The sequence below is a fragment of the Protopterus annectens genome, chromosome 4.part0 (genome assembly GCF_019279795.1).
Source record: "Protopterus annectens isolate FY-2018-M chromosome 4.part0, PAN1.0, whole genome shotgun sequence".
NCBI classification, from domain to species: domain Eukaryota; kingdom Metazoa; phylum Chordata; order Ceratodontiformes; family Protopteridae; genus Protopterus; species Protopterus annectens.
The window spans coordinates 1,220,666,370-1,220,694,002 of record NC_056733.1 but is presented as its reverse complement, the minus strand read 5'-3'; the positions used below and the strand labels follow the sequence as shown (position 1 = coordinate 1,220,694,002).

At 43.3% G+C, this 27,633-nt stretch overlaps 1 protein-coding gene across 1 annotated transcript in view; it reads left to right on the top strand.

Annotated features, from left to right (window-relative positions):
• TCERG1 (transcription elongation regulator 1) overlaps window positions 1–27,633 on the top strand; it is a 2,274,660-nt gene that overhangs the window by 207,174 nt on the left and 2,039,853 nt on the right. The window contains exon 4 of the mRNA XM_044069876.1: window positions 16,273–16,335. Coding sequence (XP_043925811.1) covers window positions 16,273–16,335 — 63 coding nt within the window. The remainder of the gene's footprint in view (window positions 1–16,272; window positions 16,336–27,633) is intronic.

Here is a 27,633-nt window from a genome sequence, read left to right as displayed (position 1 = left end):
TTTCTAATAGTTGGTGCATTCTCAGTCTTGTTACAACAGTACTTTAATGCACATTGTTTATTCATTACATTTTCATAATTAGCTTCTCATATATCTTGGAAACTGTGGTCTTGTATTGTTAGTAGCACTTTTATTCAGCCAGAATTGAGCCGGGAAATTTACAGAGATATGAAATTATGCATATATAGATCACACCCATGTACACTTGACAGTGCAAGTATAAAAAGCTGAAAATGCTTTATATAGCTTGCACGTCAGTATGCTTTGAAAATGTACCCTTCGAAATATCTGCTTATTTGCTAGCTAACAGTATCTCCAGTGTAGTGTTAGTGCATGTATGATGTCCTTCAAGGATGCATCTGCAGTCTTTACAAATGGGTTGTCCTGTCGTCAGGCAGCCCTTCGGTCGGCCGGATTCCAAAGTCTGGGTCTGGCTTCGGCTGGTGTCGCACTTCACCCGACGTCATTGCGGCAGTTCTTCGGGTATAAAGGCATCAGCCGACGCCATTTTCCTCAGTCTTTCTTGCCGCGTGGCGCCCGAAGCAGAAGCTGTTCGCAAGTGCCGGTCTGTCAGATACAGAGATTACTACTACCGAATATTACTTCGAAGACTTCTATAAAGCTAAGTACCCCGTTGGGGACTCTTTCTTGCCTCAGCCGATGTCAGAGAAAGTGAATAACTGTTTATCTTGTGGGAAACAAATACCTCATAAAGATTTCCACTCCTATTGCATACATTGTTTAGGCCCAGACCACGACGTAGCAGCTTGTCTAGCCTGTGCTTCTTTTAACCGACGGACGCTTAGACGCCGGTCGGAGTTTGCTGAACAGATTTTCGGCTCCGATTTTGCCTATATTATGCAGTGGGATCCTCCTACTACGCAAATTACCAAAAAATGCAAAGAAAAGGACCGACACTCGCGGTCCGCGGTTTCGGCTGCAGCATAAGGTGATATGGATGTTAACTAGCAGTATACGAAAACTTGCTTTAGTTATGAATGCATTAACTTCATTTCACTAGTATAAAAGGTATTGGAAAAGCTGTTGAAGTCAAGGCTTACTATATTCTTTGATGTTGGTAACCTCTAAAACCGTAGCCGGAGTGGGTTGATATAGTTCTACAAGTGGATGGCAGGAAATTTTGGGTAGATACTGTTCTCATCTCCCTTACCAACCTGGCTTTCTTCCAGGGCATAAGGAAAATAGGCTTTGAGTTACTAGGAAGACTTCTAGTTGGATTACTTATGGATAAAAAGCAAGGTAGCAAGAAATTGACCTAGAGTGCCAGTAAGGTTTATGTGACATATATCACAGAAGTTGATACTGTTGCTGTCCAGATGTTCCTCAGCCAGGTTTAGAACCCAGGTCTGCCAGTTGGTAATCATGTACCTTAACTTCTAAGCTGTCAGACCAAGGTTACATATGGATGCATTACTCCATTTAGAGGGAGTTAATACCTTGTACGACTGAAGTTGGTCTGTTCTAGAGACCTGTTTGCTTGGTCTTGCTCTCCATCTACTTTTCTTAACCATCTGCTTTTCTTAACCAATACTATGCTCTTTACTTCTTGTGGATGATCATGTCACTGTTTTGGGAGTGTTGCTTCCTTCCTTTGAAGATACTCCCATTTGAGGGACTTGGATTTCATAAATGTGCCCATCTTAATGGTATGGTGCTTTATGTTTGTTTTTATTTATTTATTTAACATTTGTTTACAAGGAAAGTCCGACTGGGACAGAGCCCATTTTCAGGGGAGTCCCAGGAAGAAACACCGTAGATGCATGTCTTTGGAATGTGGGATGAAGCAGGAGCACCCGTAGGAAACGCACATGAATGTGGAGAGGACATGCAGACTCTGAACAGAAATCATCCCAGCTGAGAATCTAAACAGAGAACCTCTTGCTGTGAGGCAACAACACTAACCACTGCACCATCCAGTGTTGAAACTCATGTTAAGGGGTTTCTCCCTTCCTAGTCAATCTGCCTGTCCGTTATAGTCCTAGTGCTTTGAGCTTGCAGATTGGTGACCAATCTTTTCAGTCCTTTCTGGTGTCGGTCTCCCTTTCCTCATTCACTTTATCTGTAGGAGGTAAATGTTTTGGTTTCTGAACCAATTCTTTTTTCTCCTGCTTTCCTAACAAGTGTACACTGGGAGAGAATGGGGAGGCCCTTCACTTCCTGAGCTGGGCCACCTGCTGTGGAGGTCCCCTCAAGTTAGCTTTGTTAGTTGGGTGGGTCAGTGTTTTGTGCTCTGTCCATCGGGGAGAGAGGCCCTTGATTACCAGTTTCACTTCCTGAGTTGATTGGCATTATGAAGGCACATTTTGCCATCTGGTGTTAGCTCTGTAAAATTGTACTTGTTTAGTTTGTCTTTGTAAAAGTAGTAACTGGGCCCAGTGGATCCACAGTGCTTCGTTTCCCAGGAAATTGTTCCCTGCTGTGATCTGTCAAAAGTCAGATTTCCTTCATGACTTCTTAGCTCATTTTGTTGGAGTCTGCTTTTCACCTTGGGGACTTGACATTTGAGCTGTGAAGAACCACCTCCTTCATGGTACGACAGTATCCACCTCCCACCTTTCTGCAGGTGGGTGATTTTGTTAAGCCACAGTTGTAATTAATCTTTATAAGTTGTCAGATGTGTGTGTTTTTTTTTTTTTTTAGCGCAGAGAGAGAGAATGCCCAACCTTTGTGTCTTTCTACTGAAGGTCTTCAGTAGTGGCTGTGGTGTGAACTGGCAGATGTAGAATATAAGATTGCTTATGTAGTCGGCATTCTATATCATGGTGCTTGTTGTCTATTGTGTGCATCTATTTTTGACTGCAGTAGCTCAAGGGGAAAAATTTTTTGATTGATGGAGATTCAGTCTAACCTTTGAACTTAAGGGTAATCTTCCTAGGTCATCTGAGAGGGGAAAAATATAATTTTTGTTTATTACTGCTGCACTACTTGAAATATGATCATAGATTAGAACTCAGCCCAGTTGTTTGGATCGGGAGTTTGCTAGTAACCGGGAATTGAGTAGCAAATTGGGCAGCAGAGAACTAGCTGGTTGAAGACCGGAAGATTGATTGATGTTCATCATGTTACCCTGCTGCAGTCATCACACTTGGGTTATCCTATCGTTAGGCAGTCCCGCAGTCGGCCGGATTTCCAAAGTCTTGGTCCGACGTCGGTTGCTGTCGCCTCATCCCTGACGTCAGTGCGCCAGGGATACATATACTGCAACCGACGCCATTTTCTTAAGTCTTTCTTGCCGCGCGGTGCCCGAAGCAGAAGCAGTTCGCAAGTGCCGGTCAGCCGACTCCTGAGATTATCGAATTCGAATTTCAGACCGAAGTCTTCTATAAAGCTAAGTACCCCGTTGGGGAAACTTTTCTTGCCTCAGACCGATGTCAGAAAAAGTTAACAATTGTATTTCTTGTGGGAAGCAAATACCTCATAAGGATTTTCATTCTTATTGCATACCTTGCCTAGGCCCTGATCACGACGTCACTTCTTGTCGATGTCCTTCATGGATGCATCTGTAGTCATAACAAATGGGTTGTCCTGTCGTCAGACAGCCCTTCGGTCGGCCGGATTCCAAAGTCTGGGTCCGGCTTCGGCTGATGTCGCACTTCACCCGACGTCATCTCTGCTGGTCTTCGGGTATAAAGGCATCAGCTGACGCCATTTTCCTCAGTCTTTCTTACCGCGTGGCGCCCGAAGCAGAAGCTGTTCGCAAGTGCCGGTCGGTCAGATCCAGAGATTACTACTACCGAATACTACTTCAAAGACTTCTAAAAAGCTAAGTACCCCGTTGGGGACTCTTTCTTGCCTCAGCCGATGTCAGAAAAAGTCAATAACTGTTTAACTTGTGGGAAACAAATACCTCATAAAGATTTCCACTCTTATTGCCTGCCTTGCTTAAGCCCAGACCACGACGTAGCAGCCTGTTCGGCCTGTGCTTCCTTCAACCGACGAACGCTTAGGCGTCGGTCGGAGTTTGCTGAACAGTTTTTCGGCTCAGATTTTGCGTACATTATGCCGTCGGATCCTCCGACTACCCAAATTGTTAAAAACGCAAAGAAAAGACCGACACTCGCGGTCCGCGGTTTCGCCGAAACCACGGTTAAGCAAGCATGCAGTGTCTTGGTTTCGGCCGAAACCGAGAAAACCGGTCAATCTTCAGCCGAATCCATGACTACTACTGAGGCTCCTGCTACCTTAGTTGAATCGGCCTCAGAAATTTCGCCTACAATTGTGGTTCCTAGTGATTTATCAGACACCATCCCTTTGGATGTCTCTACCCCAGCACGTGGTGCTGCTAGGCCTCCTGCAGCCATGTCTATTAAGGCCTTTGCCAGGGCTAAAGCAGCCAAATCTGTTAAATCAGTGCCTGTTAAGCCCCCCTCACACAGGCCCACTTCAAGTTCACAAATGCTTACTCTGGCAGAGGATTTAATATCCTTAATTAGAGGATCCCAATCTCACCCAGACAGGGCCTCTCAGCCCCCAGAAAAGAGACCTAGAGCAGAGCCCCCCGAGCCAGTGTCCTCTGATGATTCTGCGGATGACTCAGACATTACAGACCAGCCAGAGGCTCCTTTTTCTACTTATGAAGACTCCGATGCTGAAGAATCCATTCCAGCTGCCTCTCCACCAGAGGAATTTTCCTTTGGGGAAACCTTACATGCCATGAGAGAACAATTCCAATGGCAGGGACAAGATTTCTCAGATTCCAGAAAAAGGCTTAGGACATTTCTGCACTTACCACAACATAGGCCCTTAGCTATACCTCCTGTACTGCCTGTTGTGGATGATGCATTTAATGATGTTTGCACTGCTCCTGATTCTTTACCTCCAGCCCCTGCCAAACCAGATAGATTTTACAGGGTGCCAGACACTCATCACCACCTATACAAGGCCCCACTTGCAGATCCTGAAACTATATCCCAGGGACCTAAGGCAGTAGCCTCGACCTCAGCAAAACCCCTATTCCTTCTGAAAGGGAATCCAGGTCCTTAGAGAGATGGGGGAAAAAAGTTTACACCTCTGCTACTCTCTCAGCTAGAGCTTTAAACTGTCAGTTTCATATGATCCAATACCAAGAGTTTATGCTTGATCAGTTAACTAAAAAGCTGTCCTCTGATGACTCCTTAGATAAGAAATATGTATTAGAAATGGTGAATAACATCCAACAGGTTAGTAACCATTCTTTAAAATGTGGCTATGATGCACTGGAGGCTTCATTTAGATCAGCCATGACTGGCACAGTGATAAGAAGGCATGCATGGTTGAAAGAACAGGTCTTACCGGATCATGTTAAAGCAAAGCTGTTAGATGCTCCTATGGATAAGGCCAGTCTATTTGGTACACCTGCTCAGCAAGTAATGAAGAAAATGGAAGAGAAGGCAAAATCTGTACAAACAGTTAAAGATTTCTTACAGGTTCAGCCCCCAAGGTTTAGCAGGAACTGGCCTGCCAAAAATTGGTCCATTCCAGACTCCTCAAAATCACAAAGAGGCAGGAATAGACGCTCTAGAGGCAGAAATCAATCCAGAGGAGGTGCCTACAGAGGACGACAGTGGCAAGGCAATAACCGTGGCTCAGACAACCACTGCCACTGCCACTGCAACAGGACAATCACAGTGACTTGGCTCTGACACCGCCTACCAGGGAGCAAATAGCAGCACCTTTAGGCGGAAAGTTAGCCTTATTTTCGAAAAACTGGCACTATATCACAAAAGACAAGTGGATTTTGCAAACCATAGACCAAGGCTACAGGTTCCACTTCCACACATTACCAGTAAAAAGAGGAATGCCAAGCCTACCTCCAAATCAAAAAACAGAAGCTCTAAAGCAGATAGCAGAATTAGCAAAGATGAGAGCTGTGGAAAGAGTACCAATAACAGAACAGGGAAAAGGATTCTACTCCAGACTCTTTCTAGTACCAAGAAAAGAGAAAAGTTGGAGACCTATTCTCGACCTGTCCGTCTTAAACACATACATCATTGTCCCAAAATTCAAAATGCTGACCCTACAGCAACTTCTTCCCATGCTGGGCAAGGAGTGTTGGCTGGTAACTCTAGATCTCAAGGAGGCATACCTGCACGTCCCCATACGACCAAATTGCAGAAGATACCTCATATTTCTTGCAGGATCAGAGCATTATCAATTCTCAGCATTGCCCTTTGGCTTATCTACTGCGCCCAGAGTATTCACAAAATGCCTGGCATCAGTAATCGCTCACTGCAGACTACAGGGAATCCAAATTTATCCATACTTGGACGACTGCCTGTTACAAGCGGACAACAAAAGCAAGCCGACAACAGATTTACAAAGGGTCATTTGCTTACTACAAGCCCTGGGATACACAGTCAATTTACAAAAGTCAAGGCTGATACCATCCCAAACAAGAACATTCTTGGGTGTGGAATTGGACACAGTAAAACAAAAGGCATTCCTAACTGCAGAAAAACAAAAAGAACTCCCTCTTTACTTCTTGACATTAACAAAGCGGAACAAACTAACAGCAAGAAAAGTACTGCAGGCCTTGGGCTTCATGGCATCATGCATAATCTTGGTCCCACATGCCAGACTGCATATGAGAAAGCTACAGTGGTACCTAAAGAATTTATGGTCTCAACACAAGCACAGCTTAGAAACCGAAATCCCACTAATCCCATGCCTAAAACAGGAGTTCCTATGGTGGGCTCAAGCATGCCAGTCAAACCCAGGCTTACCCTTCCACAACTTTCAAGCAAGCCAAACCATCACAACGGACGCCTCAGACCTAGGCTGGGGGGCGCACATGTTGGACAAATGCATACAAGGATTGTGGACTCAAGACCAGCTGCATCTGCACATAAACCAAAAAGAAATGCTGGCAGTAAAACTAGCAATCCAGAAATTCAGACCATTCCTCAAAGAAGGCTCTTTAATGATAAGGACAGACAACACCACAGTCATGTGTACATCAACAAACAGGGAGGCACTCATTCTTACCCCCTATGCAGAATGACTCTGGACCTCTGGAATCTGGCTCTGAGCTACAACATCCAGTTACAGGCAATATTTGTGCCGGGAAAAGAGAACACCCTAGCAGACATGTTAAGCAGAACCACCTCGGATGCTCACGAATGGATGCTACACCCGGACATCTTCAAGGCCATCACAGAGAAATGGGGAATGCCACAAATAGACCTATTCGCATCCCCACTCAATCACCAGCTCAAAAAATTCTGCACAAGGACATACCACCCACTTGCATGGAAGGTGGACTCTCTATCCTTCAGTTGGAAAGGCCTGACAGCATATGCATTTCCACCTCTTCCCTTGATGCACAAGGTACTACTGAAAATCAAAGAGGAACGTCCAAGGATAATCCTGATAGCTCCGAATTGGCCAAGACAACACTGGTACCCATTGCTGAGGAGCATGTCTCGGGGGAGAATGTGGTCAATACCCCTGATGCCTTTGATGTTAACTCAAAACAACTACAACATCATGCATCCAAACCTAAAAACCTTGCAACTGACTGCCTGGAACATCACATAGCAGCAACTAACCCAGACCTATCCCAAAGGGTTAAAGACATTATCCTTGAAGCCCGCAGACCTTCAACAAGAAGGAACTATGCAGGAAAATGGAAAAGGTTTGTCATTTGGAGTACTGAAAGAGGAAAAGATGTGTCGAACATAGATATTGCTAACATTCTGGAGTACTTGGCAGAGCTTCTACATACAGGCCTGTCCTATTCCTCCATCAAGATACATGCATCAGCTATTTCAGCAGAATACAGCTTCAATCCACCTGTCTTTTCGCATCCTCTACTCAGGCAGTTCCTCAGAGGGATCAAGAATGTAAAACCTCCTAGGAAACCACCATTACCAGCATGGGACTTGAACTTTGTGCTAGAAAAGTTGACACTCCCCGTTTGAACCAGCAGCAACAGCAGATCTGCAACACCTATCATGGAAAACTGCTTTCCTACTGGCAATTACTTCAGCAAGGAGGGTTTCGGAACTACAGGCCTTAATGGCAGTGCAACCCTTCCTAATCTTCCATCAAGATAGGGTGTCCATGAGAACTAATCCTACATTTATGCCTAAGGTGGTATCCAGAGTGTCTTTAAACCAGGCAATCCACCTACCTACCTTCTTTCCCAATCCACAGAACAGGGGGGAAAGACTGCTGCATACCTTGGATGTACATAGGCAGTTATGCTACTACCTGGACAGAACCAAGGGTAACAGAAAAACTGACCAGCTTTTAGTAGCCTATGCAACAGGAAGGGAAGGAAAAGCAATTTCCAAACAGACAATCTCCAAATGCATAGGAAATTGCATAAGATTCTGTTACTCCTACCATGGAAAACCAATTCCACAGAACATAAGACCTCATTCTACAAGGGCTACAGCCACTACCACAGCTTTCTTACGAGGAGTGGCAACCAAGGACATTATTGAGGCGGCTACTTGGACCTCCGTGCATACATTTGCCAAGCATTATAATTTACCTCTATACTCTAGATCCCGAGCAGGGTTTGCCACTGCTGTACTGCAAGGGATCCTAACTACACCATAATTTTTCTTCCTCCACCCCTAGTTTGGCTATGGTATTCTACCCATTTGTTATGACTGCAGATGCATCCATGAAGGACATAGTACAGTTTTGTACCTACCATAAATGTAGATGTCCGAACTGGATAGCATCTGCAGTCAGGATTACCCACCCTCCTTCCCCTCTGTGGTACTCCTAGGGTATTTACCCTCCTAATAGCTAGCTGGGGGGGGAGTCTCTTATGGTGTATTTGTTTGTATATATGTACATACATGCTTATTTTTTGTGTTTGCCTTCTACTTTCTTTGGGAAACATTGGCATTTATCCAAAATTTAGCTTTCCAAGAGGGCAACTGGCATCTGGGGCAAGAAACACTGAGGAAAATGGCGTCGGCTGATGCCTTTATACCCGAAGACCAGCAGAGATGACGTCGGGTGAAGTGCGACATCAGCCGAAGCCGGACCCAGACTTTGGAATCCGGCCGACCGAAGGGCTGCCTGACGACAGGACAACCCATTTGTTATGACTGCAGATGCTATCCAGTTCGGACATCTACATTTATGGTAGGTACAAAACTGTACTTTTTTGTGCTTGGTTTAATAAGCGTACTATTAAAAGGCGATTTGATTTCGCACAACACTTTTTTGGTAGAAAATTTAACTATAACATGCCGTCGGAGCTACCGACTACCGGCGTGCACAAAAAACGCAGGGACAAGGACCGACAGCCAAGGCCTAAACCCGATTCCGAGGCCTCGGTTGATCCGGTCTCCGGTTATTAGTGAGGCTCCGACTTAACCCCTGACTACTGCAGTCCTGGAACCCGAGACCGCTACAGATATTCTGACGGAATGTACTAGGCCGACGCAGCCTTTTGCTTCAGGCCCTTCCGACGATATACCTTCTAAGGATGTCGGTGCTTCGGAAACGCCATCGGTTTCTGAGGGCGTTTTCAGACCGACGACTCTCACAGAACGTTTTCCAAGTCTAAGATTCCTTCTAAAGCTAAAAAGACTACACTTCAGTCTCCTGTTCAAGGCTCTATGCCTAAGAAACGGATGCTCAAAATGGCTGAAGATTTGATTTCTCTTATCAGGGGTTCACAGCCTCCTCCTGACAAAAGGCCTAGACAAGAGGAAGATTCTGCTTCTTCTGAGCAACTGTGTCTTTCTTCGGATTCCTCTGAAGACCAAGACTATTCCTATTCTCCTTATGAAGATTCTGATGCCGAGGACTCTATTCCCTCAGCTTCCCCTCCTGAAGATTACTCTTTTGGGGAAACTTTACACACTATGAGGGAACATTTCCAGTGGGAAGGTCAGGATTTCTCTGATTCCAAGAAAAGGCTCAGAGAGTTTCTTTTACTCCCCCAACACAGACCTCTAGCCATCCCACCTGTTTTGGACATTGTGGATGATGTCTATTTAGAATCCAGTTTCAACCCAGACTCTCTACCTCCTGCTCCGGCTAAGCCTGACAGATACTACAGAGTACCTGATTCCCACAAATTTCTTTACAAAAGCCCAGTAGCTGACCCAGAGACTATCTCCCAAGGTACCAAGGGGGCTAAGGCTTCCATGGCTAAAAACCCAGTACCTTCTGAGAGGGATTCTAGAGCACTAGACAGGTGGGGGAAAAAGGTTTACACCTCAGCCACATTAACTATGAGATCACTAAATTGTCAATTTCATATGCTCAAGTATCAGCAGTTTCTAATCTCTCAGTTAAAACAAAAGATTACCTCCCTTCCCCAACAGTCTGAATTGAAAGAAGTACAGGATTTATTGCATGCCACCGAGCAGGTGGGCAAACATACCTTACAATGTGGGTTTGATTCTTTGGAGGCCTCCTGCAGACCAGCTGTCACTGGATCAGTTATATACGTAGGCATGCCTGGTTAAAGGAACAAAGTCTACCTGATCATGTCAAAGCAAAACTACTGGATGCACCCTTACAGCAGGATGTTCTTTTTGGAGTTAAAGCAGAAGAAGTGCTAAAGAAAATGGAAGATAAGGCGAAATCAATGCAGACAGTCAAAGATTTCCTACAGGTGCAACCCCCTCGCTTCAGCAGAAACTGGCCAACAAAGAAATTGGTCCTTTCCATCCACTGACAGACCTCAGAGGGGTAAATACAGGCGCCCAAGGGGCAGAGGGCAAACACAAGCCCAGTATAAACCTCGCCAATGGGGCACTCCAACCCAGAAAGGAGGAGAAGACAGGTCTCAACCCACCAGAAGGCAAACTCAATGACTTGCACCTCGACTGGCCAAACAAAGCTCTTTTGTTAGCCCCCTTGGGGGGAAAACTAGCACTTTTTTCAGACAACTGGCACATGGTCACAAAGGACAAATGGGTCCTAGACATTATTTTACGAGGATACAGATTCCCCTTCCACACCTTGCCAATGAAAAGAGGAATGCCAAACCTGCCACTAAATCAAAGGGCAGAGGCTCAAAAACAAATTACAGCTCTCATGGCCATGAGAGCCATTCAGCGGGTACCGATTCAAGAGCAAGGACAAGGATTTTACTCGAGGCTCTTTCTAGTACCCAGAAAGGACAATGCTTGGAGACCAATTCTGGATCTTTCTATTCTAAACACTTACCTACAAGTCCCAAAATTCAAGATGCTAACACTACAGCAGCTACTTCCCATGTTGGGCAAGGAAGCATGGCTGGTAACGTTGGACCTCAAGGAGGCATACCTGCATGTCCCTATCAGACAAAGTTGCAGAAGATACCTCCGTTTCATTGCAGGTTCAACCCACTACCAATTCTCTGCACTGCCCTTTGGCTTATCTACTGCGCCCAGAGTTTTCACAAAATGCCTGGCACCAGTAATTGCATACTGCAGACAAAGAGGAATTCAAATATATCCATACCTGGACGACTGCCTCATCCAAGCAGAAAGAAAAGACATTCTCTTACATCATCTGGCTTTTGTGAAGCATCTACTAAATTGTCTGGGGTACACAGTAAACGAAAAGAAGTCAAAACTTGTACCCTCACAAAACATGACATTCCTGGGTGCCAGCTTGGGCACAACGGCCCAGAAGGCTTATCTTACACCAGACAAGCAACTACAACTGACTCAATATTTCGAGACAATGGCAACAAAGACCCAATTAACTGCAAGAAAAAGTCTGCAGGCTTTGGGCTTCATGGCATCTTGCATTCTGATACCATTTGCAAAACTGCATATGAGGAAATTACAGTGGTACCTAAAAAGTGTATGGTCTCAACACAGCCACAGCTTGGACACAAGTTATATCTCTCATTCCCTGCCTTCAACAGGAATTTCTATGTTGGGAACAGGCATGTCACCTCAACAAGGGTCAGCCTTTCACCTTGCCCCCAACCAGGCAAACTATCACAACAGACGCTTCAGACTTTGCCTGGGGGGCACACATGGCAGGGCAATGCATTCAAGGCCTATGGACTGCAGAACAAAGAAAACTGCACATAAATCAAAAAGAGATGCTAGCTGTACAGAAAGCTCTGACAGCCTTCAAGGATCTTCTACATCCAGGACAACTTGCAATAAAGACGGACAACACCACAGTAATGTGGTACATAAACAAACAAGGGGACACACATTCCTACCCTCTTTGCAGGCAAGCAATAATCTTATGGAACACAGCTCTGGCTTACCAAGTCCAGTTACCAGCTCAATTCCTGCCAGGACAAAAAAACACATTGGCAGACGACCTAAGCAGAAACATCAAAGATCCCCACGAGTGGAAGCTAGACCCACAAATATTTACAATGATTACTCAAAAATGGGACCTACCAAATATAGACCTGTTTGCCAGTCCTCAAAACTACCAACTGACAAAATTTTGTACAAGGACATTCCACCAACAAGCTTGGAAAGTGGACGCTCTCTCCTTCAGTTGGAAAAACCTGACAGCATATGCCTTTCCTCCATTACCTCTTCTCACAAAGGTTCTTTTGAAGGTCAAAAAGGAGAAACCTCGACTGATTCTCATAGCCCCAGACTGGCCACGCCAGCACTGGTACCCGCTATTGAAGAATATGGCTCACAGCCCACCATGGATATTGCCTCAAATACCTCATTTGCTCACACAGCTAAACAAACAGATTCTACACAGCCAGCTAAAAACCTTAAACCTGGCTGCATGGCGAATCTTTTAAACATCCGACCAGCCCCTCTTTCACAAGCAGTTCTGGATGTTATTCTGGAAGCCAGGAGGCCAAGCACCAGGAAGGCTTACTCGGACAAATGGAAAAGATTTTCTGCCTGGAACCAAGCTAAAGGCCAAGACACAACTCAGCCTCATATGCCTCACATTCTGCAATATTTAGCAGAGATGTTGCACAAAGGACTTTCCTTCTCAATTAAAATCCATGCTTCAGCTATTTCAGCTCACTATGACACTAATCCACCTTTATTTTCACATCCTCTTCTAAAGCAGTTCCTCAGAGGGGCAAAAAACATTAGACAACCTAGAAGAGCTCCTACCAACATGGGACCTCAACTTTGTTCTGGAAAAACTAACCTTACCTCCCTTTGAACCAGCTTTCTCTGTAGACCTTCAGTTCCTATCTTGGAAGACTGCCCTGCTCCTGGCAATAACTTCTGCTAGGAGAGTCTCAGAATTACAGGCACTAATGGCAGTGGAACCTTTCCTCATTTTTCATCAAGACAGAGTTTCTCTACGAACTAATCCTTCCTTCATGCCTAAGGTGGTTTCCAGTGTAGCTTTAAATCAAACCATCCATCTACCCACTTTCTTTTCCAATCCACAGAACAAAGGCGAGAGACTCTTGCATTCCTTGGACATTCACAGGCAGCTTTGTTACTACTTGGACAAAACTAAGGCTTTCAGAAAAACTGACCAGCTCTTTGTATCCTATGCTACAGCTTCTCAAGGGAGGGCTATATCCAAACAAACCATTTCTAAATGGATAGGCCATTGCATACGGGTCTGTTATACCCATCATAGGAAACCAGTTCCTCCTATCATTAGATCCCACTCTACCAGGGCAACAGCTACCTCTACAGCCTTTCTCAGAGGGGTTCCTACCAAGGAAATTTTAGAAGCTGCAACTTGGAGTTCAGTACACACCTTCACCAAACACTATCACCTTCCTCTTTATTCTAAGTCCAGGGCAGGCTTCGCCACTGCAGTTCTGCAGGGCCTTATTGCCTCCACTAACCCTCTATGATACCTCCACCCTGCCTTAGCTTTGGGACTCAACCCAAGTGTGATGACTGCAGCAGGGTAACACGATGAACATAGTACAGTTTTGTACCTACCATAAATGTAGATGTTCGAGTGTTCACCCTGCTGCAGTCCAGGTTACCCTCACTCCAACCCCTCTGATCTTTTGGCTAAATCTCTGCTATGCCGTACTGATGTATTTGCTTGTAGCTGAAGGGATTTTGTGTTTGTACAGTGTTCACACCATTTGGTACTAATTTTCATCACCTTTTTGGGGGCACCTGACATCTGGGGCAAGAAAAACTGAAGAAAATGGCGTCGGTTGCAGTATATGTACCCCTGGCGCACTGATGTCGGGGATGAGGCGACAGCAACCGACATCGGACCAAGACTTTGGAAATCCGGCTGACTGCGGGACCGCCTGACGACAGGATAACCCAAGTGTGATGACTGCAGCAGGGTGAACACTCTAACATCTACATTTATGGTAGGTACAAAACTGTACTTTATGCTTGATTACCTCCTGGGACAGAGGGTTGATGAAAGGCACTCCCTATGCATGACATGTCTGGTGTAAACAGTATGTGGGAATATGTACAGGCAAATGTAAAGTGAGTGGGGCCCCAACCATGTGGTATCACATCGAGAAGCTAGCTTCACCTTCACCTCCACCTTCACCTTTGATCTTTATTGCACACTTTGTTGCATGAGTGTAAGGAAGTACTCAGAAAAGTAAGAAAGAGGGTATGACATTGTATAAAAATCTGTCTCCCCCAAGCATACAAAAATATGAGGACCCTAATTTTGAGTTTTGCCCCATAAAGGCAACCTATGTAACTGGATATATTGTGTGAATTTAGTAGACTAAGGCAGTAAAATTGAGGCAGTCTTCAAGACAGAGGGAGGGCTAACACTGAAGTAATGTGCATGCCTTCTGGCCTTTCTTCTCATCACTTACAGGGCCTCTTCTGTGTTGCTTTCATTATTTCATTTAGTAGAAATGTCAGTGTTTTTGCTTTTTAGATATAGTGGTTGGCAGAGGTCACAATTTGTTTGACACAGACTTTTTCTGGTGGGCAGTGTTGTACCCCTTTCATTCCCTTGCTGGAAGAGCTGAAAAGTGAAAGGCAGCTTTGTGTTTGAGCTTGATGCCATACGATCAGTGTCTGACAATGAAGGAAGGGACCCATGAAGGCGCAAATGTGTTCTGCTAAAGCAGTGCTGTCTTTCTCTGGTGCACCGTACAAACCTTTACTTTTTTTTGGTGGAGACAGAACCCTTTACTACCTCACTGTACCACCTGTTTTGTAGCACAACTCAAGGTGGTCTTGGCTTGGGGATGCAGCAGTTTTCTTAGATGCTTCAGCTTCTGGCAAATGATTCTTACAAGCTCAACTCTGTTTATTGTCATTTGATGAGCCCAGCTTTGAATTGTGCAGATCATGCCCATGCACTGCCATCCCCTAGAATCCAATCAGAATATTATGGAAACACTTGTCACATGTACTGCATATAACAGTGGTTTCTGCCTTCTGTTTGTCCTTTACCCTTTATGATCAGCTTTGAAATCCATTAATTTTTTGTGCTGCATTGGTGGGGGGCATATCCTTGAAGAATCGGCATAGGATGTCCAGAATCTTTATACCAACAGTGTAGTAGTCATAGGAAAAGTAGGTGTTAATTTGAAATATACTATTGCAAACATCAGAATTTCAAATGACGCTGCTGTGGGGAAATGGGAGCATCTTCCTTTTACTTATGTTTTGCAGCTTCTCAGCTAGTGGGGTACTGCAGAGAGCACAACTCTGTGTGGAGAATGTGGAGAATGTGTAAGAGCAAAGGCCCTCTATGTTTTTAAGTAGCAGACCAAGTGCCTTTCATATGATTTAGCATGAAAGGACATTCAAACTGAAAATTTTTTTCTTTGAGTTGCTGACAGAGCCCTCACTGTAAAACCCGGAGTAAATTTAAACTGTACACTTCCATTTCTTCAAGTAGTCTGTTGTTGTTCGTTCTACATGTTGGAGTGCTAGTGAAGAATTTTTTTATTGTCATCACAAGTTTATTTTTCAAAAGTGGTTTGTCTTGCTTCTGATAGCTTAGCTTAGTGTTTTGGTTCTGTTCCTTTTTGAACAAAACTTAAGTTCTTCAGTAGGACACATTGAAAGGAGTATGATGCAGTAGAATTCCTGCATCTGTTTGTGTACATTCTGTTAATTGTCGTATGGACTCATTGGAGGAGAATGTCTCAAATATCCACTGCCATTGTAGGTGACTGAACTTAATGGAAACTTCGTGATCCTCATCTTGCTTTCAATGAAGTAAAAGTTGCATCTTATTTTTCATTATGCAGTGCATTTTAACCAAATTTTATATTTGTGAGATGTAAAGTTCCATCTGTTGGTTTACATGTAAATTCAGTTTTATTGCTTTTGAAACACTAAGCTGTTTAGAAAATAAGTACATTGTCCTAATCCAGTGTTGATTGTGGTAGCAGACTCCTTGTGGCAGCTTTCCAACGTGCTTGCTTATCCATTCTTACAGGTGTAGCAATGATGCAAATAGTCAGCTGCCCGTATGTAAAGACAGTCACTACCACCAAGACTGGTAAATTTTAAAACAATCTTAAGTTTGTTTTTTTTTTTTTTGTTTTGTTTTGGTTAGTTTGCATGATAATGAATGTGCTTTTTATTTTTAATACTTTTCATATTTTTAACAAAACGTGATTTAACTGCACTGTAATTCCTGATTGTTATGGTAAAAATAGTAATGGTTACATACTGTATGAAAACTAACTTTTCAAACTGTTAATTTCTCTGAGATTAAAAAGCTGTGTAAGCTCAGAAGAAATATTTGCTTACTGTCAACAATGTGGTTTGCATAAGCATTCCATCATGCTAATGTTTGTGAAGCATTTATGAATTGTTTTTTTACCCCACCCCCCACACACACACACATTTAGTTAAAAATTCACTATGCTGTGTTTGCATGTTATATTATAGTTGAATGTTACTGAGAGTTATGGTTATCTACTGACTTTTTGATGATATGTTAAAGTTATCTTGTGTAATTATGTACCCAAGGCAGAATTGTCAGCCAGATGTCAGAACTGAGCTTGCAAATTTTGTTAACTTTCCTAATAAAGTAAGCTGGGCTTCAGCAAAGCAATCCACCTACCTGCATTTCACAGTGGCTTCTGATTTCAGTTTTGTTGAGAAGTTGCCATTTGACGTTTTGTATGATGTTCATCGTGTTTCACTGTTGCAGTCATTACACTTGGGTTATCCTCCTGGCAGGCGACCCGCAGTCGGCCCAAGTTCCGAAGTCTTGGTCCGGCGTCGGTTGCTGTAGCATCTTCCCTGACGTCAGTGCGCCAGGGGTATAAAAGTTGCAACCGATGCCATTTTCCCCAGTCTTTCTTGCCGCGCGGTGCTCGAAGCAAAAGCAGTTTGCAAGTGCCAGTCGGCCGACTCCTGAGATTTTCAAAATTGAGTTTCAGAACCGAACTCTTCAATAAGGCTAAGTACCCTGTTGGGGAAACTTTTTCTTGCTCCATACCGATGTCAGTAAAAGTTAATAATTGTATTTCTTGTGGGAAGCAAATACCTCATAAGGACTTTCACTCTTACTGTATTCCTTGCCTAGGCCCTGACCACAAAGTCACTAGTCGGTTTTGTGCTAGATTCAATAAACACACTATTAAACATCGGTTTGATTTTGCTTTACATTATTTTGGCCAAAGGTTTAATTACATAATGCCGTCGGAACAACCGATGACCGTAATCTATAAAAAATGCAAAGACAAAGAAAAGGGACAGGCATCCGAGGTCCAAAACAGACGACGAAGCCTCTTCTAGGCCAGTCGCCGGTTCTCAGTGAGGCGCTTTCGCAGCCCCTAACTTCTGCTACCTCAGAGCCACAGGCCATAACCGACAGCCACGTGGAGCCACCCAGGCCTGTGGAAACTCAACGTATTGGGCCTACGGAAACTATACCCACAGATGGGTCCGAAGCCGCTGAGCAAGCATCGGCTTCTGAGGGTATTTTCAGACCTTCACAGCTTACAATTAAAATTAAGCCTACTACAGCAGCAAAGGCAAAGTCAAAAACACCATTAAAGACAAGGAAGCAAGTACAGCATTCTCCAGAACAGTCATCTATGCCAAAAAAACAGATGCTTAAAATGGCCGAAGACCTAATTACTTTAATCAGGGGTTCCCATCCCCCTCCTGACAAAAGGCCTAGGCAAGACACTGATTATGATTCCTCTGACCAGGTTTCTATTTCCTCTGACTCCTCATCTGATCATGGAGTGGATGGGAAACAGAAAGTTTATCTCGGGGATCAATTCAGTGGCCCTGCTGGACAGAGGCACAGGGAACTAATCTAAGGGGGTGGCGAAAGCCAACGCATTCTGGCTAGGCTTATAAATACCTTCAGGCAGATAGCCTAGTACCTACCTGTGAACCTATTTGGACTCTGATGCAGAAGAGTCCATACCTTCAGCCTCTCTGCCTGGGGATTATTCTTTTGGGGAAACGCTGCATACCATGAGGGAGCATTTCCATTGGGAGAGCCAGGATTATTCAGAATCCAAGAAAAGGCTCAGAGACTTCCTTTGATTGCCACAGCACAGGCCCCTAGCTATCCCCCCTGTGCTTGATATTGTTGATGATGTTTTTTCTGAATCCAGTCCGTCTCCTGATTCTTTACCCCCCTGCTCCAGTCAAGCCATTCAGGTACTACAGAGTCCCGGACTCTCTCAAATTTCTTTACAAAAACCCTGCTGCAGACCCAGAAACAATTTCTCAGGGTCCAAAAGGGATTAAGGCTTCCACTGCTAAAAATCCAGTCCCCTCAGATAGGGATTCAAGAGCTCTGGACAGATGGGGGAAAAAAGTCTACACTTCTGCTACTTTAGCTGTAAGAGCTTTAAACTGTCAGTTTCACATGCTTAAATACCAACAGTACCTCATGTCATTGTTAAAACAGAAAATGGTTTTAAATACAGAATTTCCTGATAGTATGGAAATGCAGGATTTATTGCATGCAGTTGAACAAGTGGGAAAGCATACTCTGCAATGTGGTTTTGATTTATTAGAAGCTTCTTGTAGAGCTGCAGTTACAGGCTCTGTTATTCGTAGACATGCTTGGTTGAAAGAACAAAGTTTACCTGACCATGTTAAAGTGAAATTATTGGATGCTCCATTACAGCATGATACTTTATTTGGTGTTAAGGCAGAAGAGGTGTTAAAGAAAATGGAGGATAAAGCAAAGTTAATGCAGACAGTGAAAGATTTCTTACAGGTACAACCACCTAGATTTAGCAGAAAATGGCCTTCAAAATTGGTCCTTTCCAGTGTCAGACAGGCCACAAAGAGGCAGATACAGACGCCCAAGAGGCAGATCTCAGCCCCAAGGCTCCTACCGAACTAAACAATGGGGTGCTTCAGTCCCCAAGGGAGGGGAAGACAAATCACAACCTTATAGGAAAGTCTCAGTGACTTCCCTCTGCAAATGCCAAGCACTTACCTTTTGACAGCACCCTAGGGGGGAAGCCAGCACTTTTCTCAAAAAATTGGCACATGATCACCCAAGACCAATGGGTGCTGAATATTGTTTCTCAGGGCTACAGGTTCCACTTCACACGCTTCCAAAACCAAAAGGGTATGCCAGACCTGCCACAAAACCAATGGGCAGAGGCACAAAAACAGATTGCTGCTCTTATGCACATGGGAGTTATTCAAAAAGTTCCACAGCAAGAACAGGGACAAGGATTTTACTCAAAACTTTTCTTAGCACCCAGAAAGGACAAAGCCTGGAGACCAATACTGGACCTGTCAATCCTAAATGCTTTCCTGGATCTTCCAAAATTCAAAATGTTAACACTGCATCAGCTTCTGCCCATGCTGGGCAAGAAGGCTTGGCTAGTTACTTTGGACCTCAAGGAGGCATACCTGCATGTCCCAATCAGACAATCTTGCAGAAGATACCTCAGATTCATAGCAGGCTGAATGCATTACCAATTCTCTGCAATTGCCCTTTGGCTTATCTACTGCGCCCAGGGTCTTCACAAAATGCCTGGCACCAGCAATTGCATTTTGCAAACAAAAAGGAATTCAACTATATCCCTACTCTGACAACTGCCTTATTCAAGCAGAGAGCAAGGACATTTTTCTAAAGCATCTGGTGTTTGTAAAAAGATTGCTAATTTGCCTAGGGTACACAGTAAATGAAAAGAAATCAAAACTAGTGCCCTCTCAAGAGATAATATTCCTGGGTGCAAGCTTGAATACAACTACCCAGATGGCTTATCTCACACCAGACAAAGGCAACTGACTCATTACTTTCAAATGATGGCAACAAAAACCCAGCTCCCTGCAAGAAAAATTCTGCAGGCCCTGGGCTTCATGGCATCCTGCATTCTACTAATTCCATATGCAAAACTCCATATGAGGAAACTACAATGGCATCTAAAAAGTGTTTGGACTCAGCATTGTCACAGCCTGGAGACGATCATAACTTTAATTCCCTGCCTACAACACATTGTCACAGCCTGGAGACGATCATAACTTTAATTCCCTGCCTACAACAGGAGTTTCGATGGTGGGCCCAGGCCTGTCACCACAACAAGGGACAGCCTTTCACTTTACCCACAGCCAGGCAGACAATAACAACGGATGCATCGGATTATGCCTGGGGGGCACATATGGCAGGAAAATGTATTCAGGGCACGTGGCCCAAGGAACAAATGCATCTTCACATCAATCAAAAAGAGATGCTAGCTGTACAGAATGCCCTGACAGCTTTCAAGGACCTACTACATCCAGGACAACTATTAATAAAAACGGGCAATGCCACAGTTATATGGTACATAAACAAGCAAGGGGGCACACATTCCTACCCCCTAAGCAGGCAAGCCATGACTTTGTGGAACACAGCATTGACTTAAAGTACATCTGCAAGCACAATTCCTGCCAGGAACAAAAAATACACTGGCAGACGAACTAAGCAGAAATATCATGGATCCTCACGAATGGAAACTAAATCCACAGGTGTTCAGCATGATAACTAGGAAATGGGGACGACCAGATATAGATCTGTTTGCCTCCCCTCACAATTACCAAATACAGAAATTCTGCACAAGAACTTATCACTCTCAAGCATGGAAAGTGGATGCTCTATCATTCAGCTGGAAAGGCCTAACAGCCTATGCCTTCCCTCCGATGCCTCTCCTTACCAATGTATTCCTAAAAGTCAAAGGCCAAAAATGATCCTGATTGCCCCAGGCTGGCCACGCCAGCACTGGTACCCAATCCTAAAGAGCTTGTCTCAAGGCCCAGCTTGGCCTCTACCTCAAATCCCTCATCCTGTCTTACAACAAAACAATCAGATTTTGCACAGTCAACTCAGAACCTTAAATCTGGCAGCCTGGCAGATAATGTAGCCACTCAGACTGCACCTCTCCCTAAAGCTTTTATGGATGTTATTTTAGAAGCCAGGAGGCCCGGCACTAGGAAAACTTATGCAGAAAAATGGAAGAGATTCTGTGCTTGGAACCAGGCACAAGGGCTCGAACCACTTGTCCCTAATATACCTCAGATTTTACAATACCTAACTGAGATGCTGGACAAAGACCTATCTTTTTCATCAATTAAAATCCATGCCTCTGCCATTTCAGCTCATTACAATACGGAACCTCCTATTTTTTCACATCCTCTACTGCGACAGTACCTCAGAGGGGCAAAAAATATATAAGACCCCCTAGGAGAGCACCAGTACCGACTTGGGATCTCAATTTTGTTTTAGAAAAACTCACACTGCCTCCTTTTGAACCAGCCAGCACAGCTGATCTAAAATTCTTATTATGGAAAACTGCTCTGCTACTAGCAATAACTTCAGCAAGAAGAGTCTCAGAGCTACAGGCATTAATAGCTGTGGAACCTTCATCATTTTTCATCAGGACAGGGTCTCACTTAGGACAAACCCAACATTCATGCCAAAGGTGGTATCCAACGTGGCCTTGAACCAAACCATTCATTTGCCTACTTTCTACCCAAATCCCCAGAATAAAGGGGAGAAACTTCTGCACTCTTTGGATATACACAGACAGCTATGATTTTACCTGGACAGAACAAAAGCTTTCAGAAAAACTGAGCAACTGTAGCATACGCTGCAGGATCACAAGGAAAGCCTATTACAAAGCAGACAATTTCAAAATGGATAGGCCACTGCATCCGCTTCTGTTATGCACAGCATGGCAAATCAGTGCCTAAGGGCATTAGGCCTCACTCTACCAGAGCAGCAGCCACTTCAGCAGCTTTTCTCAGAGGAGTACCAACCAAAGACATTTTAGAAGCTGCAACCTGGAGCTCAGTGCACACTTTCACCAAGCATTACCACTTACCTCTCTACTCTAAATCCAGAGCATGCTTTGCCACTGCAGTTCTGCAGGACCTGGTAGCCTCTCCAAATCCAATTTAGACCCAGCCGCCCAACCTCAGCTTTGGGATTCTACCAAAGTGTAATGACTGCAATAGTGAAACATGATGAACATAGTACAGTTGTGTATGTACCATAAATGTAGATGTTCTAGTGTATTCACTGTTGCAGTCCAGGTTACCCACCCACCATCCCCCTTTTCATTGCTGGGACTTTTCTATACTTCTCAACTCTATACAACGTATGTGGTGTATTTGCTTGTAGATGAAGGAAATGTTTATAGTAATATATGCATGTATTTTGGCATATTTTTATCTTTCCAGCCTTCCTATCTGGGGGCATCTGATATCTGGGGCAAGAAAAACTGAAGAAAATGGCGTCTGTTGCAACCTTTATACCCCTGGCGCACTGACGTCAGGGAAGATGCGACAGCAACCGACTCAGGACCAAGACTTTGGAACTCGGGCAGACTGCGGGTCGCCTGCCAGCTGGATAACCCAAGTGTAATGACTGCAACAGTGAACATACTCTAACATCTACATTTATGGTAGGTACACAACTGTACTTTTTGTCCTTTGAGGTAGCATATATGAGTATGGAGTTTAAAAAAACAATTACCGAGCCAGATTGGATATTCTTTCTTAAAAAAAAAAGAATAATGCTAGCAAAACAAAAAGTTGGATTTTTTTTATATGGTTAGTCACTTATTCCACCCAGAGAATGCTTAAAAGTGATTGGGTGAATCATGTTTTCTTGTTTGCTTCAGGTTATCCAAATGTGTGTGTGAAGACAGGCTTTACACATTAGTATGAGCTAGGTTTTAAAGTCTGAAATATTTGTACTGTTCAGGGCTATAAAAGTTAAAAAGAAAGGAATATTTGTTCTTTTACTTTTGACAGTACCTTTTGTAGTGTCTGAGACATGCTGCCTAGCAGAGGACATCCTTGTCTATGTTACTAACTCAACCAGTCATCCCAGCTTATTTTTCTTCCTGGCACCTGTATTGTAAAATTAATCATACAGATGAGGTTACAGTAGATAATTTTAATGAGGATCCTGATACAGAGGCAGTATCACTTCCATCTTTCAACATTTCTGATGGAGACTGGTCATGCATTAAAACCATTTAGCCTCATCTGACATGAAAGTCTAAATGTTGATTTGTGAGTGCACTAGTCCTGACTTCTGAAGGAACTCACTTGGTTATTTAAAACCATTCTGTGTTCCTTAACCTTGGTAAAGTATGAGCATAAGGAATGCAGGAAAGTGTAAAAGGCCTTGCCTTTCTTTTTTAGCTTTTGCGTTGTAGGTACCCATTAAATGGTAAAAGTGTTGACAGAAGCTTTCTGGTGTTCTTCACAGTAATGCTGCTGCGATGTGAGATGCATGGCTAGGCTTAAAAAGGCCCTTGTGGTCATTAGCCTAGTAAACACCTATGAACCTATGAGAGTTTACTGTTATAGTTTTGGGGTAGAGTTCCACTGCTGTTTTTAAGTTTTCTTTTTTCTTTTATGAAATCCAGTAAAACCACCGTTGTAGTTGCAGCATTTCGTGCTTAAGAATGCAGTTAATGATCAGTTAACTGATCAGTCACTTGATTGTAGTTTATTAACTGAGTTAGTTTTGTTTTGCACATTTTTTTCATGGTGGCAACTTGGGGAGTAAACATTCAGTAAAGCTGTGTATATTCAGGTGACATTTTAAACGTTTAGACATAAATGTTAAAACAGATTTTAAACCATTATGTATGATATTGATAAAATGTCAGTTATATGATATGTAAAAGCATTGGTGTAATTCTACAGCTGGGGCAATCGAGTTCTGTGGCTTGCATGTTGTAGGGTTTTGTAGTTTATGGTTAAATTTTTATGTTCTACCCCCAAGTAAAAGTGGTGTTCAGATTCAGTGTAGTATCCTGTTGTGCATACCGTGTTGTGGAATTGCTTTCCATGAACTGTTTTGCAGAGTTTATTTTATTCGTAACCCGGACAAGGTGGGGGGGGGGGGTAGTTAAAGGTAATAAAGTGTTTGTCTGGAGGCCTTAATTTAGTTTTTTGGCTACTTACAAGTCACTTTTTTGCTTTGGTGTTCATTGCATGCAGTAGTATCACACAGGCCTTGTTTGTTTCCCTGTAATGTCTGTGTTTGGCATTCTGATGCTTTGGGCTTATTTTCAAACCTGGAACATCGGTGCAAGTTTTATCTGTTTCTGCATTAGTGGGCTGACTGCTATCCCTCATCTTGGGTACCTGTATGTATATTCAAGGGCATTCTCAAGTTGTCTCACTGCATAATATTGCCCCCACATATATTCTTTCACGAATGTTGTAATGCTCCTTAATTAGCATTTTTTTGGAAGTATATTCCAGCTGGAGCCACACAGTAAAATGATACTGTCTGTCTAATTTGTTTGTCTGCTTACTTTAGATGATGTATTTATTTACTCTTTCAGTGAACACCTGATAAATCTATTTTGAGGAAAGCTATTGCAACAGATATTTTTTATATATCTTTGTGTTATGTGGCAATTTACCCAGTTTCTCCATTTCTTTCCTACTTCTGTTTGCATGAGAGTCAGTACAGGAAGCATAACTTGTGTAGGTAATGAAGCAACAATTGGCACTTGCTGATATCTGGCTTTGTTGTAGTATAAGAATTCAGAACTGAATGCCGATACTACAGTTGCAAACAGAACTGAAGTGCTGAAACAATATGTAGGTTGTGGGTGTTTTAGTAACTGTAACAAGCAGCTTGCTACTTTTGTAAAATGGTTTGCTATAGTTTCAAGGAAGAAGACTTTTTTGGGGTGGGGGGGCCCCAATGTGGAGTTAAGGGGTGCCAGATCGGGAAGTAGCTCTGGGCACTAGACCTGCATCCTGGAGCTCTGATTGGAGCAGTAGTTCAGTGTCTTGGGGAGTATTTTACAAAAATTCTAGGTTTTGCAATTTCTATTTAGAATAGAAAAGCCCGACCTTTATCACTGTGGTACCAAAAATTCAGCAGTTTTTCATACAGTGCACCAATTTGATTTGGGCTAGAGACATCAGCAGCAGCAGCCAGCTCTGTTGTGCATTATTTACAGGCAGACATAACAGACTACATTGATACTCTGTCTCGGCTCTTTCCAGCTTTTAGACATAGTGAGGGTATTCTGTGAAGGTCCTGCTTTGAAAGGGGAGTTGTCCTCCAAGGGTAATGACCCAGAAGTAGTTAGAAAGAATTGAGCCATGAAGAAATCACTATCACAGTTTGAGAAATTTCACCAGTACGTAGTTGCACAGAAGACAACTAGTTGGCAGTGACAAGCAGTCTCCAGAGTTGGTAACCAGATACTCCTGACATTGCTTTATATTTTCACTCCAACTATCATATCAGTAAAAAAGGATCTGTTGCCATGGAGATGTACTTTCTCATTATCTCCATTACCAGCTTTGTGGATATGGGCGTCTGAGGCAATGTAGAAATTGCCTCATGTTTACTTGAAAACCAGCCAATTCCCAAACAAACTGATGTGGTATATGAGAGATATATTTACAAAATGTCAGTGGAGGCAAAGCTGTCAAATAAAAGTACTCCTAATGTCAGTAAGGTTGTCATTGTACACAAGCTGCACCCATCTCACACTGTTCAAAGCAGACTTACAGACCCATGTATGCTGAGGCACTTAAATGTAACTTTCCTAAACCTCAAAGACTTCCTAGATGAAATACACACAACAAATACCATCTGCAGCCCCAAATGCACTCTTTCAAAACACCCACATCACATATAGCCACATCTCATGGAGCTTCTAGCCCATAAGGCAAGCCACCACACAGTCCAACATTCTGGTCATTGGAGTCTCCATCGTGAGACACACTGACGTCCCCCTCACCAGACTAAGTAAAGAGAAAAGTCACAGTCTCACTTATCAGGGGCTAGGATCCGCCACATTATGCATGTACTCTGGTCATTGGACCACAAGTACCAGTATGACTCCGTCATAGTCCATGTGGGTGTAAATGTCCGGAGACGTACCTCCCTAGACTATATGAAGAGAGATAACATGCAGCTCTCAGAATGTGTCCCAGGCTGGAATGAGCCTAGTATTGAGCAGCATTTTGAACAAACTAATGAATAAGAACAACCGACCAACCAAAATTGGAATGAGCCACTGAAACAGAATTTATATTAGTGATGTTATTTTTATGTATGCATTGAGTATATTTTGGAACACTTCAGTTCCTTATGTACATATCTATAATTAATTATTAAGTAGCATTTTATACTAGTATTGGTATTAATTTAAGCTGGGGGAATTTTTTTTTTATTGTGAGTTTTTTATTTAACCAATTGAATTGTATTTTGTTCATATGCACTATTTAAACAAGATACATTACTGTGTTTTTTTATCTGATGAAATCTCACTACTAGGAGAGTTGAAAAGCAGTGAATTTTATGTGTATTTGCTTAATTAAACATATCTCTTATTTCTGGAGACGTAGTTCGGTTTCAGTGGCTCATTCCAATTTTGATTGAGCAGCATTTTACTTTCTGTAAGGATGATGCCAGTATACGAACAAAGAATGACTGACTTGAATAATTGGCTTAGTTTGTGGTGTCATTCTAAGGGGGTGGAGTATTTGTTTGCATGGACTGAGATAGTCAACGGACCATGCTGCTTTGCCAGGGATGGTCTTGTACCTCCCCCTTCTAGGCTTTTGAATGTTAGCTAAAACATTGTCTTCCCCCATAGTGCCTTTTTAGGCAGTGCCAAACTGAAAGTACTTCCAACATGGCAAATCAAAACCAAGAAAATCTAAAGGTATTACTGCTCAGTGCTAGGAATGTAAACAGGGTCTATATCAGAGCACCGAATGTTCACATTTTCGAATGTTCTTACATCGACCCCTAATCCGCCAACGCTGACAACATCGAACATTCAGAACAGCAATTTTTTTTCCTAGGGAAAAAATTTGCTGTTCCCAAACACATACACACAACACAAGCACACCAAACAAACAGCAATCTACACACATACACCCAAAGTCTTACAGCTAACCCTACACTAAACTGTACAAACACCACTAACTATCCACTTACCTTAACCCAAACCCTAACCCTAAGGTCCATCACTATCGCATACTCACCTCACCCGCGCCCTTACCCTAACTCACCTAACCCGCCCTAACCTCCACATCCACACAATCGCACACATACCTCCCTCGCGCCCTAACCCTAACTCACCTAACCCACGCCCAATCGCACACTTACCTGAACCAGACCCGTAACTTTCCACCACAGCGCTGAAAATAGCGAAACGACAGAAACGGACAACCAAATTCTTTCCCTAGGAAAAAATTTGGTTATCTGTCATTTAGCTGTTTTCAGCGTTCACCGAATAGGGGTCGATGTAAGAACATTCGAAAGTATGAAATTTCGATGTTCTGATATAGACCCATGTAAACAAACAGAACTCCACTC